At 43.3% G+C, this 17,520-nt stretch overlaps 1 protein-coding gene across 1 annotated transcript in view; it reads right to left on the reverse strand.

Annotated features, from left to right (window-relative positions):
* The window catches only part of LOC106571163 (glutamate receptor ionotropic, kainate 2), a 170,331-nt gene that overhangs the window by 32,380 nt on the left and 120,431 nt on the right, over nt 1-17,520 (reverse strand). The window contains exons 11-13 of the mRNA XM_045695592.2: nt 16,438-16,557; nt 16,168-16,254; nt 12,524-12,747 (exon numbers count right to left, since the gene is read on the reverse strand). Of these exons, the coding sequence (XP_045551548.1) occupies nt 12,524-12,747; nt 16,168-16,254; nt 16,438-16,557 (431 nt within the window). The remainder of the gene's footprint in view (nt 1-12,523; nt 12,748-16,167; nt 16,255-16,437; nt 16,558-17,520) is intronic.

The raw sequence follows: 17,520 nt of genomic DNA on the forward strand, positions 1-17,520 counted from the left end.
TTTACAAAAAAACCCCAGACGCTATTATCTTTTGAGCTTCTAGTCATGAAATCTATGCAGCCTACTCAATCACTTTTTATAGCTACTGTTTACAGTTCCCTGAATTCCTATCGGACCTTGTAGTCATGGCAGATAATATTCACATTTTTGGTGACTTTAATATTCACATGGAAAAGTCCACAGACCCACTCCAAAAGGCTTTCGGAGCCATCATCGACTCAGTGGGTTTTGTCCAACATGTCTCCAGACCTACTCACTTCCACAGTCATACTCTGGACCTAGTTTTGTCCCGTGGAATAAATGTTGTGGATCTTCATGTTTTTCCTCATAATCCTGGACTATCGGACCACAATTTTATTATGTTTGCAATCGCAACAAATAATCTGCTCAGACCCTAACCAAGGATCATCAAAAGTCGTGCTATAAATTCTCGGACAACCCAAAGATTCCTAGATGCCCTTCCAGACTCCCTCCGCCTACCCAAGGACGTCAGAGTACAAAAAATCAGTTAACCACCTAACTGAGGTACCTCAATTTAACCTTGCGCACCCCTAAAAACCAAAAACATTTGTCATAAGAAACTAGCTCTCTGGTATACAGAAAATACCAGAGCTCTGAAGCAAGATTCCAGAACATTGGAACAGAAATGGCGCCACACCAAACTGGAAGTCTTCTGACTACCTTGGAAAGACAGTACTGTGCAGTTTCAAAGAGCCCTCACTGCTGCTCAATCATCCTATTTTTCCAACTTAATTGAGGAAAATAAGAACAATCCAAAATGTATTTTTGATACTGTCGCAAAGCCAACTAAAAAGCAGCATTCCTCAAGAGAGGATGGCTTTCAATTGTGATAAATTCATGAACTTCATGATCATTAGAAAGCAAATTACGGACTCCTCTTTAAATCTGCATATTCCTCCAAAGCTCAGTTGTCCTGAGTCTACACAACTCTGCCAGGACCTAGGATCAAGGGAGACACTCACGTGTTTTAGTACTATATCTCTTGACACAATGATGAAAATAATCCTGGCCTCTAAACCTTCAAGCTGCATACTGGACCCTATTCCAACTAAACTACTGAAAGTGCTGCTTCCTGTGCTTGGCCCTCCTATGTTGAACATATTAAATGGCTCTCTATCCACCGGATGTGTACCAAACTCACTAAAAGTGGCAGTAATAAAGCCTCTCTTGAAAAAGCCAAACCTTGACCCAGAAAATATAAAAAACTATCGGCCTATATCGAGTCTCCCATTCCTCTCAAAAAAATTTGAAAAAGCTGTTGCTCAGCAACTCACTGCCTTCTTGAAGACAAACAATGTATACGAAACGCTTCAGTCTGGTTTTAGACCCCATCATAGCCCTGAGACTGCACTTGTGAAGGTGGTAAAGTACCTTTTAATGGCGTCAGACCAAGGCTCTGCATCTGTCCTCATGCTCATAGACCTTAGTGCTGCTTTTGATACCATCGATCACCAAATTCTTTTGGAGAGATTGGAAACCCAAATTGGTCTACACGGACAAGTTCTGGCCTGGTATAGATATTATCTGTCAGAAAGATATCAGTTTGTCTCTGTGGATGATATGTCCTCTGACAAATCAACTGTACATTTCGGTGTTCCTCAAGGTTCCGTTTTAGGACCACTATTTTTTAGGACCACTATTTTTTTTTCACTATATTTTTACCAGTACGGAAAAAAAATTATGAAATGTATGCACTCACTACTGTAAATCGCTCTGGATAAGAGCGTCTGCTAAATGACTAAAATGTAAATGTAAAATGTACCTCTTGGAGATGTCATTCGGAAATATAATGTTAACTTTCACTGCTATGCAGATGACACACAGCTGTACATTTCGATAAAACATGGTGAAGCCCCATTATACACTGCTCAAAAAATAAAGGGAACACTAAAATAACACATCCTAGATCTAAATGAATGAAATAATCTTATTAAATATTTTTACCTTTACATAGTTGAATGTGTTGACAACAAAATCACACAAAAATAATCAATGGAAATCCAATTTATCAACCCATGGAGGTCTGGATTTGGAGTCACACTCAAAATTAAAGTGGAAAACCACACTACAGGCTGATCCAACTTTGATGTAATGTCCTTAAAACAAGTCAAAATGAGGCTCAGTAGTGTGTGTGGCCTCCACGTGCCTGTATGACCTCCCTACAACGCCTGGGCATGCTCCTGATGAGGTGGCGGATGGTCTCCTGAGGGATCTCCTCCCAGACCTGGACTAAAGCATCCTCCAACTCCTGGACAGTCTGTGGTGCAACGTGGCGTTGGTGGATGGAGCGAGACATGATGTCCCAGATGTGCTCAATTGGATTCAGGTCTGGGGAACGGGCGGGCCAGTCCATAGCATCAATGCCTTCCTCTTGCAGGAACTACTGACACACTCCAGCCACATGAGGTCTAGCATTGTCTTGCATTAGGAAGAACCCAGGGCCAACCGCACCAGCATATGGTCTCACAAGGGGTCTGAGGATCTCATCTCGGTACCTAATGGCAGTCAGGCTACCTCTGGCGAGCACATGGAGGGCTGTGCGGCCCCCCAAAGAAATGCCACCCCACACCATGACTGACCCACCGCCAAACCGGTCATGCTGGAGGATGTTGCAGGCAGCAGAACGTTCTCCACGGCGTCTCCAGACTCTGTCACGTCTGTCACATGTGCTCAGTGTGAACCTGCTTTCATCTGTGAAGAGCACAGGGCGCCAGTGGCGAATTTGCCAATCTTGGTGTTCTCTGGCAAATGCCAAACGTCCTGCACGGTGTTGGGCTGTAAGCACAACCCCCACCTGTGGATGTCAGGCCCTCATACCACCCTCATGGAGTCTGTTTCTGACCGTTTGAGCAGACACATGCACATTTGTGGCCTGCTGGAGGTCATTTTACCACAGATAACACTGCTACTCCTACTGCTCTCTCTTCGTCTGCCCACGTGTTCTCGCATACCCCTAGAGCATCGAGCCAGCGGGGTGGTGGCACTGGAATCCTCATCTCTCCCAAGTGGACATTCTCTCTTTCTCCCCTGACCCATCTGTCTATCTCCTCATTTGAATTCCATGCTGTCACAGTTACCAGCCCTTTCAAGCTTAACATCCTTATCATTTATCGCCCTCCAGGTTCCCTTGGAGAGTTCATCAATGAGCTTGACGCCTTGATAAGTTCCTTTCTTGAGGATGGCTCACCTCTCACAGTTCTGGGTGACTTTAACCTCCCCACGTCTACCTTTGACTCATTCCTCTCTGCCTCCTTCTTTCCACTCCTCTCCTCTTTTGACCTCAACCTCTCACCTTCCCCCCCTACTCACAAGGCAGGCAATACGCTTGACCTCATCTTTACTAGATGCTGTTCTTCCACTAATCTCATTGCAACTCCCCTCCAAATCTCCGACCACTACCTTGTATCCTTTTCCCTCTTGCTCTCATCCAACACTTCTCACTCTGCCCCTACTCGGATGGTATTGCGCCGTCCCAACCTTCGCTCTCTCTCTCCCGCTACTCTCTCCTCTTCCATCCTATCATCTCTTCCCTCTGCTCAAACCTTCTCCAACCTATCTCCTGATTCTGCCTCCTCAACCCTCCTCTCCTCCCTTTCTGCATCCTTTGATTTTCTCTGTCCCCTATCCTCCAGGCCAGCTCGGTCCTCCCCTCCTGCTCCGTGGCTCGACGACTCACTACGAGCTCACAGAACAAGGCTCCGGGCAGCCTGCGGACCTGGCATCCTTTCACTCACTCCTCTCTACATTCTCCTCTTCTGTCTCTGGTGCTAAAGCCACTTTCTACCACTCTAAATTCCAAGCATCTGCCTCTAACCCTAGGAAGCTCTTTGCTACCTTCTCCTCCCTCCTGAATCCTCCTCCCCCTCCCCCCCCCTCCTCCCTCTCTGCGGATGACTTCGTCAACCATTTTGAAAAGAAGGTTGACGATATCCGATCCTCGTTTGCTAAGTCAAACGACACCGCTGGTCCTGCTCACACTGCCCTACCCTGTGCTTTGACCTCTTTCTCCCCTCTCTCTCCAGATGAAATCTCGCGTCTTGTGACGGCCGGCCGCCCAACAACCTGCCCACTTGACCCTATCCCCTCCTCTCTTCTCCAGACTATTTCCGGAGACCTTCTCCCCTTCCTCACCTCGCTCATCAACTCATCCTTGACCGCTGGCTACGTCCCTTCCGTCTTCAAGAGAGCGAGAGTTGCACCCCTTCTGAAAAAACCTACACTCGATCCCTCCGATGTCAACAACTACAGACCAGTATCCCTTCTTTCTTTTCTCTCCAAAACTCTTGAACGTGCCGTCCTTGGCCAGCTCTCCTGCTATCTCTCTCAGAATTACCTTCTTGATCCTAATCAGTCAGGTTTCAAGACTGGGCATTCAACTGAGACTGCTCTTCTCTGTGTCACGGAGGCTCTCCGCACTGCTAAAGCTAACTCTCTCTCCTCTGCTCTCATCCTTCTAGACCTATCTGCTGCCTTTGATACTGTGAACCATCAGATCCTCCTCTCCACCCTCTCCGAGTTGGGCATCTCCGGCGCGGCCCACGCTTGGATTGCGTCCTACCTGACAGGTCGCTCCTACCAGGTGGCGTGGCGAGAATCTGTCTCCGCACCATGCGCTCTCACCACTGGTGTCCCCCAGGGCTCTGTTCTAGGCCCTCTCCTATTCTCGCTATACACCAAGTCACTTGGCTCTGTCATATCCTCACATGGTCTCTCCTATCATTGCTATGCAGACGACACACAATTAATCTTCTCCTTTCCCCCTTCTGATAACCAGGCGGCGAATCGCATCTCTGCATGTCTGTCAGACATATCAGTGTGGATGACGGATCACCAGCTCAAGCTGAACCTCGGCAAGACGGAGCTGCTCTTCCTCCCGGGGAAGGACTGCCCGTTCCATGATCTCGCCATCACGGTTGACAACTCCCTTGTGTCCTCCTCCCAGAGTGCTAAGAACCTTGGCGTGATCCTGGACAACACCCTGTCGTTCTCCACTAACATCAAGGCGGTGACCCGATCCTGTAGGTTCATGCTCTACAACATTCGCAGAGTACGACCCTGCCTCACACAGGAAGCGGCGCAGGTCCTAATCCAGGCACTTGTCATCTCCCGTCTGGATTACTGCAACTCGCTGTTGGCTGGGCTCCCTGCCTGTGCCATTAAACCCCTACAACTCATCCAGAACGCCGCAGCCCGTCTGGTGTTCAACCTTCCCAAGTTCTCTCACGTCACCCCGCTCCTCCGCTCTCTCCACTGGCTTCCAGTTGAAGCTCGCATCCGCTACAAGACCATGGTGATTGCCTACGGAGCTGTGAAGGGAACGGCACCTCCATACCTTCAGGCTCTGATCAGGCCCTACACCCAAACAAGGGCACTGCGTTCATCCACCACTGGCCTGCTGGCCCCCCTACCTCTGAGGAAGCACAGTTCCCGCTCAGCCCAGTCAAAACTGTTCGCTGCTCTGGCACCCCAATGTTGGAACAAGCTCCCTCACGACGCCAGGACAGCGGAGTCAATCACCACCTTCCGGAGACACCTGAAACCCCACCTCTTTAAGGAATACCTAGGATAGGATAAAGTAATCCTTCTAACCCCCCCCCCCCCCCCCTTAAAAGATTTAGATGCACTATTGTAAAGTGGTTGTTCCACTGGATATCATAAGGTGAATGCACCATTTTGTAAGTCGCTCTGGATAAGAGCGTCTGCTAAATGACTTAAATGTAATGTAATGTAAATGTAATTTTGCAGGGCTCTGGCAGTGCTCCTCCTTGCACAAAGGCGGAGGTAGCGGTCCTGCTGCTGGGTTGTTGCCCTCCTACGGCCTCCTCCACATCTCCTGATGTACTGGCCTGTCTCCTGGTAGCGCCTCCATGCTCTGGACACCCATGCTGACAGACACAGCAAACCTTCTTGCCACAGCTCGCATTGATGTGCCATCCTGGATGAGCTGCACTAGCTGAGCCACTTGTGTGGGTTGTAGACTCCGTCTCATGCTACCTCTAGAGTGAAAGCACCGCCAGCATTCAAAAGTGACCAAAACATCAGCCAGGAAGCATAGGAACTGAGAAGTGGTCTGTGGTCACCACCTGCAGAACCACTCCTTTATTGGGGGTGTCTTGCTAATTGCCTATAATTTCCACCTAGGATAAAGTAATCCTTCTACCCCCCCCCCCCCCTTAAAAGATTTAGATGCACTATTGTAAAGTGGTTGTTCCACTGGATATCATAAGTTGAATCCACCAATTTGTAAGTCGCTCTGGATAAGAGCGTCTGCTAAATGACTTAAAAATGTGAAATTTATTGTCAATCAGTGTTGCTTCCTAAGTGGACAGTTTGATTTCACAGAAGTGTGATTGACTTGGAGTTACATTGTGTTGTTTAAGTGTTCCCTTTATTTTTTTGAGCAGTATATTAGTAGTGCTTGTCAATTTTTTTTTTTTTTTATGTCATATTCTTTCTGGGGGTGTATATGAATAGATTTGAATAACATTTCATGTTGCTAAAATGCTGTCAGTTCCACTTTAAATGCAACAATGTTTCACACGCATCATTTATTTTCAAAGACATGGCTAACAACAGCAAGTGTGCTGTAATAAAAACCACAGTTCCACTCCCCAGGTGATGATCATTTGAAACTTAACTTCTTGTTGAAAGTTATCTTTGAAAAGGGAGAAGCTAACAAATTAGCAAAAACATCCTCTTTGATAACACCTGCTGCAGCTGCTGCAAACTAGCCGGACACAAAAGCTAGCTAGCTAGACCGTGGGAAAACTACTGCTCGCTATGCTATTAGCCTTCAAGAAGGCAGTTTCCATACGTTTTTGTAAAAACGGTCCCACCCATTAAGTCAAAATGTGATTGGTTGATTCCACTGCCACTCCAAAATGTTGCCCTAATATAGTTGAGTGGCAGATGCCTTTATCTAGCTCATGATGGCCTAGCCAATGGCTGACTTAGCAAGCTACTGTAGCTTTATCTCCCCAGAGACCAGAAAAAAGAAATCCTGATTGGATATTTTTTTCTCTTCAGTGTTAACCCTTTCCTTTCCAATAAAAACTTAAGAGATTAAATAAGAACATCATCAAAAATAATAAAATAATAATATATTTATCATTATTATTAGATTATTATAATAATTATTTTATACATTCTTAGCCCTTCTCTGAAGGCATAGAAGGCCAATTGTTCCCCACTGTGTTTGGGTTAGTAATCATTTGTAGAGTGGCTCTATTTTACCTCAGCATGCATTTATTCACTATTCTGAATGTCTAAAGAATCCATATGTTGTTCTGAAATATGAACACAGAAATACCGGACATTTTGAAATCTTATTATGTGGTGATTTGACAAAATTACAATCATGGTCTTAAATTGGACTCGCTTTTTTCTTGTCTTGGTCTTGACTTAGTCTCGCCCTCCCTCCAGTCTTGGTCTTGTCTCGGTCTCGCCCCCCCCCCCCCCCTCCAGTCTTGTTCTTGTCTCGGTCTCGCCCCCCCCCCCCCCCTCCAGTCTTGGTCTTGTCTCGGTCTCGCCCTCCCTCCAGTCTTGGTCTTGTCTTGGTCTCGCGCCCACCCCCCCCAGTCTTGGTCTTGTCTCGGACTCGATTTGCTCCGGTTTTGGCCTTGAATCGATCTCGCGTTAGGTGGTCTCGAACACAAGACTGCCCAATTCTTTTTCAAAATCGTGTTATTGTAGGCAACTGAAACAATTGACGCTCTTACAATCTTTTACTATGGCCTTAGATTCCTATTCTCCACTGGAGACCAAACACAAATAATTTCCCCTTTCCCCTAGATCAACATATTGACGTATTCAAATGCCTTCAGTTTATTGTGAGGCCCGATCGATGGAGTGGAATAACACTGTCACTGGAGATTACGTCCCCATCCCTGATCATCTATGGAGCTCATTGAGATTCATCGACTCCCCCTCTCCTTCCTGATGCCACCAGACTCCCTCACTCCCTTGGGATGTTCCTCCTTTATTATGGTAGCCCTTAACTGCAGTCAAATGACAGTGGATTCATGGGTGTAATGTTATTAATACTTTTAATCATTTCATAATTAATACACCTTTTTTATACGTAGAAAGTCAGGTGTTTCAATGTCAAACGGTTTTGTTATATTTCAGTCTTCTGTTCTTTATATGAAGTGTAATATTGGGATGCAAACTCAAAACGTAATACATTTCAACTCTATATCTGCCATGGTATATGTATCTTCTTATTTTAAGCCCATAACCATGTGTGTGAGATGTATACTTTTGGTTGAAATTAGATTTGTTTAAGTCTACCAAGAAACACTCTGTGACCCTGATTTAGCCCACTGCAGTAGAAGCTTATTAAGTGAGAGTGGCATCAAATTAGCGGTGTGATTGGATTAGCATTAGATATCAGAACCTGAGAGTGTGATTGGGTTAGAATTAGGCATCAGGACCTGAGAGTGGGATTGGGTTAGCATTAGGCATCAGGACCTGAGAGTGGGATTGGATTAGCATTAGGCATCAGGACCTGAGAGTGGGATTGGGTTAGCATTAGGCATCAGGACCTGAGAGTGGGATTGGGTTAGCATTAGGCATCAGGACCTGATTCAGTTTGTGCTAGTGGAGTTGCCTAATATGGGCATGTCTGATCACCTATACAACATCCAATACACAGTGATGTGAAGTACTTAAGTAAAAATACTTTAAAGTACTACTTAAGTCGTTTTTTTGTGGGTATTTGTACTTCACTATTTCTATTTTTGACAATTTTACTTCACTACATTCCTAAAGAAAATTCTGTACTTTTTACTCCATACATTTTCCCTGACATCCAAAAGTACTCCACACATTTTGAATCTTCAGTTTCTTGGCAATTTCTTGCATGGAATAGTCTTCATTTCCTAGAACAAGAATAGACTGACAAGTTTCAGAAGAAAGGTCTTTGTTTCTGGCCATTTTGAGCCTGTAATCGAACCCACAGATACTCAACTAGTCTAAAGAAGGCCAGTTTTATTGCTTCTTTAATCAGGACAACACTTTTCAGCTGTGCTAACATAATTGCAAACGGGTTTTATAATGATCAATTAGGCTTTTTAAATGATAAACTTGGATTAGCTAACACAACGTGCCATTGGAACACAGGAATGATGGTTGCTGATAATGGGCCTCTGTATGCCTATGTAGATATTCCATTAAAAAAAATCAGCTGTTTCTAGCTACAATAGTCATTTACAACATTAACAATGTCTACACTGTATTTCTGATCAATTGTTAAAATGTTATTTTAATGGACAAGAAAATGTGATTTTCTTTCAAAAACCAGGTTATTTCTAAGTGACCCCAAACTTTTGAATGGGAGTGTAAGTGCTTCTGAATGGGATATGGTATTAGGTGCCAGGCGCACCGGTTTGAGTGTCAAGAATTGCAAAGCTGCTGGGTTTTTCACGCTCAACAGTTATCAAGAATGGTCCACCACTCAAAGGACATCCAGCCAACTTGACACAACTGTGAGAAGCATTAGAGTCAACATGGGCCAGCATCCCTGTGGAACGCTTTCAACACCTTGTAGAGTCCATTCCCTGATGAATTGAAGCTGTTCTGAGGACCAAAGCAGGAGCAAATCAATATTAGGAAGGTATTCTTAATGTTTTGTACACTCAGTGTATACTTCTCACATGAATAGCACCAGGGATATAGCAGAGGGTAAATGCTGTTTTACACACATTGTCATTTATAAAATAAAGTTAGCGTTGTTGTGCATTTACCAATCTTTGTGTTTACCACTACATCCCACTGTAAACTGTAACCACATTTCATCAGTATGACTTTGCTTAGTGTTTATGGCTCTCTGTGATAAAGGGACGTTTATTCCACAAACATGATGAATTATGGGCCATTAAACTTCCTGCCAGCCCCATCCGACCGCCTGACAGGCCAGAATGTCAATGAGCTCAGTCTCCTTGTAACCGCTGGCGACCGTGCGCCACCGTTCAATGTCCCCTGTGGCATCATGTGGTTTGTGACATTGTGTGACAGTGTGAAACGCAGGGGGGTGTGTGTGTGTGTGTGTGTGTGTGTGTGTGTGTGTGTGTGTGTGTGTGTGTGTGTGTGTGTGTGTGTGTGTGTGTGTGTGTGTGTGTGTGTGTGTGTGTGTGAGAGAGAGGTTTTGCTGTGTGTTCCACTCCTGTATTCCTCTGGGTTGTGTTCTGCACACTGATTCCCGCAGGAGAGAAGTGTCACCCTGCGCACACACGCACACATGCACACTCACACACAGACATACACACTCACGTACGCGTACATGCACACACACACAGATGGCATACACACAGACACACAGACAGAGCGCAGACAGGGGACATGCAGAGTCCCACACAGAATAACAAAAGGACTCCTCCTCTCATCCTTCTCTCCTCCTCGCCTCTCATCCTCCTCTCCTCCTCTCCTCATTCTCCTCTCCTCTCATCCTTCTCTCCTCCTCTCCTCTCATCCTTCTCTCCTCCTCTCCTCTCTTCCTCCTTTCCTCTCATCTTATACTCCTCCTCTCTCATCCTCTCCTCTCATCCTCCTCTCCTCCCATCCTCCTGTCCTCTCATCTTCTCTCCTCCTATCCACAGCCACAAAAACTCATCAGGCACCCTCCTATTAGCTGTCTGCTGGACTCAATCACTCTAGTCGGCTTTATAGATCTGTTTCCCTTCCTGTCTCAGGGCATCTGAGGAGAGGTGTGTGTAGGTGTATGTGTGTGTGTGTCTGTGCATGTGTGTATATGTGTGTGTGTGAGAGAATGTGTTTGAGTGCATGCATGCCTGTGTGTGTGTGTGTGTTGTGTGTATGTGTGAAGGAAAGAGCCTGACACTGTGATTGGTGCTTATCTAGCGTGTTAGCCAGAATGAGGAACAACTCCATATGTACATGTAATGACAGGGACCTTATTGTGTATGGTGGCCCATGCATTGTCTGAGATATCTTTTGCGACTCAATACGTAGGTTTTCTATGGTTGTGAACACCGTCTGAGGGAATTTCAACTGCGTTTCTTTCTCAACAAAGGAAGAGCAGTTAAAGAACTACATTTCGTTAGGAACTGAATAAAAATCAAATGTTGTAGAGCGTAGGAATATCCTTCCTTTTAGTCCTTTGGATGTGGGTCAATTAGCTTTTAACTCGTTAGAGATCTATTTGTAGGGGATTAAAGAAAACTATATCCTGGACATAAAGGGACTCAATCAACCAATCTGTTTGTTGAGTGGTCAATACTTCAATTATGAGAGAGCTCAGCTCAGCAAGTTGACGCCTGGGGGAAAATAGCATATAGCAGGCTTTGAGCTATTACACGTCAACACCCCCATGGAAGACATAGAACGAGTTATCTGATAATTAACACAATGGTATAGAGGCAATATTGGTGCGATTTACTGGGTTCAAACCCAGGTTTCCCGAATCGCCATTGACTGCTGAGCTAAAGCCTCGTAAGACCATGTCTTCACGTTTCAGGCAAGGTTATTCATCAGGAGAGCAGCGTGGTTCACCGAACCATTTCCATTACGTTGGCACACAGTTCAAGGAAGTGGATTTGTTATAATAAGCACAATGTCATACACACATCATGTAGAAACACACAAACATGCTTGGAGCTATATCTGGGTTCATTTCACTGTGTAAACGTAGGACAATGAAAAGGCTACATTTAAAATACAGAGAAACTTACCCAACAAACGTTCGAAAAAGATTGCAATAAAATAAGTGCATATTCTGAACCAACTTAGGTGACAGTTGTTGCCTTCCTCTCAGCTGATCATAATGCCAGTAACATTTGGAATAAGTGCATTAACCACAAAACTCTTGGGGTCAAACCAAAGAACACATAACAGCTGGCACCCCAGAGTTCTGGGGTTAGTTAACACTTTTCTACATAGGATTACGTAGCAATGCTTCGGTCAGGGGAATTCTACTACCCAGCGGCCGACAGTTGTAATGGGACTTCCCAATAACATCATATTCTGTGTGTAAACTGGTTTTCTGGATACAGATAACCAGATTACAACCATCTAAAGACGTATTTTTCTGGTTGTGAAAAGGGTGTCTTAAAAACATTATTTTACAACCAGCATACAATATTACTTCATAATTATGTCATTGCAACCAGTTTTGCCCACTAAGATACTACTACACTTATAATAGCTAAATAAACATACTGTATTCAAGGCCTAACCCTGAGCAAACCAATATATAACCAAAGGTCAGACAAGGCCTCACACTGATTGTTTCATATTTTCCTCAGTCTGGAGACAAGCCAGGGCATGTCCACAGTACTTTACATAAGATATCTTTACATGAGCTTAAGGGCATATACACAGTCTGTCAGACTGTCACACTTCACTGTAAAAGCTTTCCTTTAAGGCATAGAGTTTCAATTTTAGAGGTAGAATAACTCCACATTCTGGACTTGTTCTAGTATCATGAGTTGCAGAGAAAAGCCACTATCTGGTTTGTGAAAGCGAGGGGTGAGCGATGGCATGTTACCTGGCTATGACAAACAGCACACAACTGACACCCAAGTAAGCCAGCAGAATATACATCCAGATATCGGGTGAGAGGGGGTTGAGGAAGGAGAAGACGCCCGGGTTGGTTCCGTTGGGCTTGCGGTAGAGGATACTTATCCCCAGGGTCATGAAGGGCTTGGAGAAGTCGATGACCTTCTCCCTCACGTAGGTGATGGCCAACGGAGCTACCGCTAGGTCTGCTTTCTGCGAAGAGAGATGTGGAAGATAGCCTGGACCCAGATCTGTTTGTGCCATCTTGACAACATGTTTGACGTGACACTGGCTATAGGACAAGACATCAAACAGATCTGGGGCCAGGCTGGTTCACCACATTTGCACCAATTACATTAAAACAGAGAGGTGGAGGGGGGGGGGGGGGTTGTTGGAGTTCACCAATCAGGGGATTTGGTATCACATTAAAAGAGCTAAGATAGACAAGGGAAAAGTCAGGGTGGGCCTTTAAACTAGGTTATTATATTTGAAATATAACTTACCTTGCTAAATAAAGGTGTAATGTAGTTGGTGGGAACTGGGAAGTCGAAGAACTGAAAAGCGTCCCTATTATAATTTGTGCACCACCCAAAACAGACCCCATTATACTGTAGATATAACCTCTGAACCTATCTGAAGACCATTTATTTTTATTTAACCTTTTTTTTAAACAGGGAGTCACACTGAGATTAAAAATCTATTTTACAAGAGAGCCCTGTATACATTACAATAAAAACAGAATAATGAAACTAGAGGTCGATCGATTAATCGGCATGGCCGATTTCAAGATTTCATAACAATCGGTTATCAGCATTTAGGATGCCGATTATGTCTGATTACGTTGCAGTCCACGAGGAGACTGTGTGGCAGGCTGATGACCACCTGTTACGCAAGTGCAGCATGGAGCCAAGGTAAGTTGCTAGCTAGCATTAAACTTATAAAAAACAATCAATGTTAACATAATCACTAGTTAACTACACATGGTTGATGATATTACTAGTTTAACTAGCTTGTCCTGCATTGCCAATAATCAATGCGGTGCATGTTAATTTATCATCGAATCACAGTCTACTTCGCCAAACGGGTGATGATTTAACAAGCGCATTCGTGAAAAAAGCACTGTCGTTGCACCAATGTACCTAACCATAAACATCAATGCCTTTCTTTAAAATCAATACACAAGTATATATTTTTTTAACCTGCATATTTAGTTAAAATAAATTAATGTTAGCAGGCAATATTAATGAGGGAAATTGTGTCACTTCTCTTGCGTTCTGTGCAAGCAGAGTCAGGGTATATGCAGCAGTTTGGGCTGCCTGGCTCGTTGCGAACTGTGTGAAGACCATTTCTTCCTAACAAAGACCGTAATTAATTTGCCAGTATTTTACATAATTATGACATAACATTGAAGGTTGTGCAATGTAACAGCAATATTTAGACTTATGGATGCCACTCATTCGATAAAATACGAAACGGTTCTGTATTTCACTGAAAGAATAAACGTTTTGTTTTTTAAATGATAGTTTCCGGATATGACCATATTAATGACTTAAGGCTCGTATTTCTGTGTGTTTATGGTATTATAATTAAGTCTATGATTTTATATTTGATAGAGCAGTCTGACTGAGCGGTGATAGGCAGCAGCAGGCTCGTAAGCATTCATTCAAACAGCACTTTCCCTGCGTTTGCCAGCAGCTCTTCGCAATACTTGAAGCACAGCGCTGTTTATGACTTCAAGCCTATCAACTCCCCAGATTAGGCTGGCAATACTATAGTGCCTATAAGAACATCCAATAGTCAAAGGTATATGAAATACAAATGGTATAGAGAGAAATAGTCCTATAATTCCTATAATAACTACAACCTAAAACGTCTTACCTGGGAATATTGAAGACTCATGGTAAAAGGAACCACCAGCTTTCAAATGTTCTCATGTTCTGAGCAAGGAACTTAAACGTTAGCTTTTTTACATGGCACATATTGCAATTTTACTTTCTTTTCCAACACTTTGTTTTTGCATTATTTAAACTAAATTGAACATGTTTCATTATTTATTTGAGACTAAATAGATTTTTATTTCTGTATTATATTAAGTTGAAATAAAAGTGTTCATTCAGTATTGTTGTAATTGTCATTATTACACATTTAAATAAATAAAAACGTTTTTTTTTAAATTGTTTTATTTAAAATCGGCAGATTAATCAGTATCGGATTTTTTTGGTCCTCCAAGAATCGGCATCGGTATCAGCGTTGAAAAAGCATAATTGGTCGACCTCTAAATAAAACATACACATATATGTGTATAAAACAATATAATTCAGGACACAATCAACCAAAATAAACATATTTAATAAAAGCAATCACATTCAACTACATAAAAGTCGTCAATCGGTAATGTAAACTGCCTGAGTGACAGCAGCACATCTAACTGCAGTGAACTCTGCAGATTGTTCCACAAATTAGGGGCAAAAAAACTAAAGGCAGATTTTCCCAAATCTGTGGAGACGGAAGGGACACAATTAATAGCTTTTAGTGCGATACATTTCTGAGAACGGGTTTAGATAACTTATGATTCTTAACTTAATTAATGACGTTACATATGGAGGGAGTCTCTGTCAGATTGCTTTGGAAATAAATTAAAGAGAATGCAGCTCACTTCTTACAAACAGAGAGGTCCATCCCACATTTTATACAGACTACAATGATGAGTCCTAACATTGTCCGCTGTGATAAAATGTATTGTGGAATGGTAGACTGCGTCCAAGGGTTTCAAAACAGCATGTAAACAATATAACCAAAATTAAATACAGGGAGAAATGTTGTTTGAAAAATCTTTCTCCTATTTTCAATACTGAGGCATGATTTATTTCAATATATAAAAATAATCTTAGCTTCTTAGTCAGATTTTCTATATGTGTTACGAAGGACAACTTGTCATCAATCCAACCCAGGTACTTATATTGAGAAACAAGCTCAATTTGGGCTCCATTTGTAGCGCATATATGCAGGTCCTCAGGGTCAACCATGAAACTCCATTATAGACATAACCTCTGAACCTATCTGAAGACCATGAAACTCCATTATAGACATAACCTCTGAACCTATCTGAAGACCATGAAGCTACATTATAGACATAACCTCTGAACCTATCTGAAGACCATGAAGCTACATTATAGACATAACCTCTGAACCTATCTGAAGACCATGAAGCTACATTATAGACATAACCTCTGAACCTATCTGAAGACCATGAAGCTACCTTATAGACATAACCTCTGAACCTATCTGAAGACCATGAAACTCCATTATAGACATAACCTCTGAACCTATCTGAAGACCATGAAGCTACATTATAGACATAACCTCTGAACCTATCTGAAGACCATGAAGCTACATTATAGACATAACCTCTGAACCTATCTGAAGCCCATGAAGCTACATTATAGACATAACCTCTGAACCTATCTGAAGACCATGAAGCTACATTACAGACATAACCTCTGAACCTATCTGAAGCCCGTGAAACTCCATTGTATCCATTATCCAACCAATCGTATCCTCATCAACACGACAACCCACCAATAACCACTATGGTAACCATGACAATAGTCCACTTCTCCTCCCCCTACTCACATGGTCCATGAGCTCCCTGACCATGCCGTTCCACTGGCCCGTGCTCTCCTCCAGCGCCCCGTACTTCCCGTCCTCCACCAGGCGCACCTATTAATGAGAATAAGAATGACAACAACAAAAGCTATTAATATTAACAATAACAATATATATAATTTGGTAGAAACTTGTAGAAGTACACACATTCATTTTCATACCATCGTGATTGATCCCAGAACCCTGGTGTTACAAGCACCATACTACGCCAACTGAGACACATGGGAAGCCACTCACCTCATAGCGGAAGCCCAGGATTGCTGAGAGCTCGCGGAGAAGGTCGATGCAGTAGCCTTCGAAGCGGTCGTTGCCGTACAGCGGCTTGTCTGACTTCTTGAACATCACGTAGGGCTCCACCTGTTAAGGAAACATGGGGGGGTAGAAGGAGAAGAAGAAAGGAGAGAGAGGCAGAGAGGGGGCAAAAGACAAAAGTAGTTGTTGAGAAAGCAGCAGCTTCTCTTCCTGGGATCCACACAAAACATGAAACATGACATACAGTGGTAAGAAAAAGTATGTGAACCCTTTAGAATTACCTGAATTTCTGCCAAAATTTGTCAAAAAACGTTATCTGATCTTCATCTAAGTCACAACAATAGACAAACACAGTCTGCTTAAACTAATAACACACAAACAATTATAATTTTCCATGTTTTTACTGAACACACCGTGTAAACATTCACAGTGCAGGTTGGAAAAAGTATGTGAACCCTTGGATTTAATAACTGGTTGACCCTCCTTTGGCAACAATAACCTCAACCAAACGTTTTCTGTAGTTGAGGATCAGACCTGCACAACGGTCAGGAGGATTTTTTTACCGCTTCTCTTTACAAAACTCTTTCAATTCAGTAATATTCTTGGGATGTCTTGTGTGAACTGCTCTCTTGAGGTCATGCCACAGCATCTCAATCGGCTTGAGGTCAGGACTGACTGGGCCTCTCCAGAAGGCCTATTTTCAAGCCATTCTGTTGTTGATTTACTTCTGTGTTTTGGAATGTTGTTCTGTTGCATCACCTAACTTCTTTTGAGCTTCAATTGGCAGACAGATAGCCTTACATTCTCCTGCAAAATGTCTTGATAAACTTGGGAATTCATTTTTCCGTCGATGATAGAAAGCTGTCCAGGCCCTGAGGCAGCAAAGCAGCCCCAAACCATGATGCTCCCTCAACCATAGTTTACAGTTGAGATGAGGTTTTGATGTTGGTGTGCTGTGCCTTTTTTCTCCACACATAGTGTTGTGTGTTCCCTCCAAACAACACAACTTCAGTTTCATCTGTCCACAGAATATTTTGCCATTAGCACTGTGGAACATCCAGGTGCTCT

Source organism: Salmo salar, chromosome 15, assembly GCF_965601325.2.
Source record: "Salmo salar chromosome 15, fSalSal1, whole genome shotgun sequence".
Lineage (NCBI taxonomy): Eukaryota > Metazoa > Chordata > Actinopteri > Salmoniformes > Salmonidae > Salmo > Salmo salar.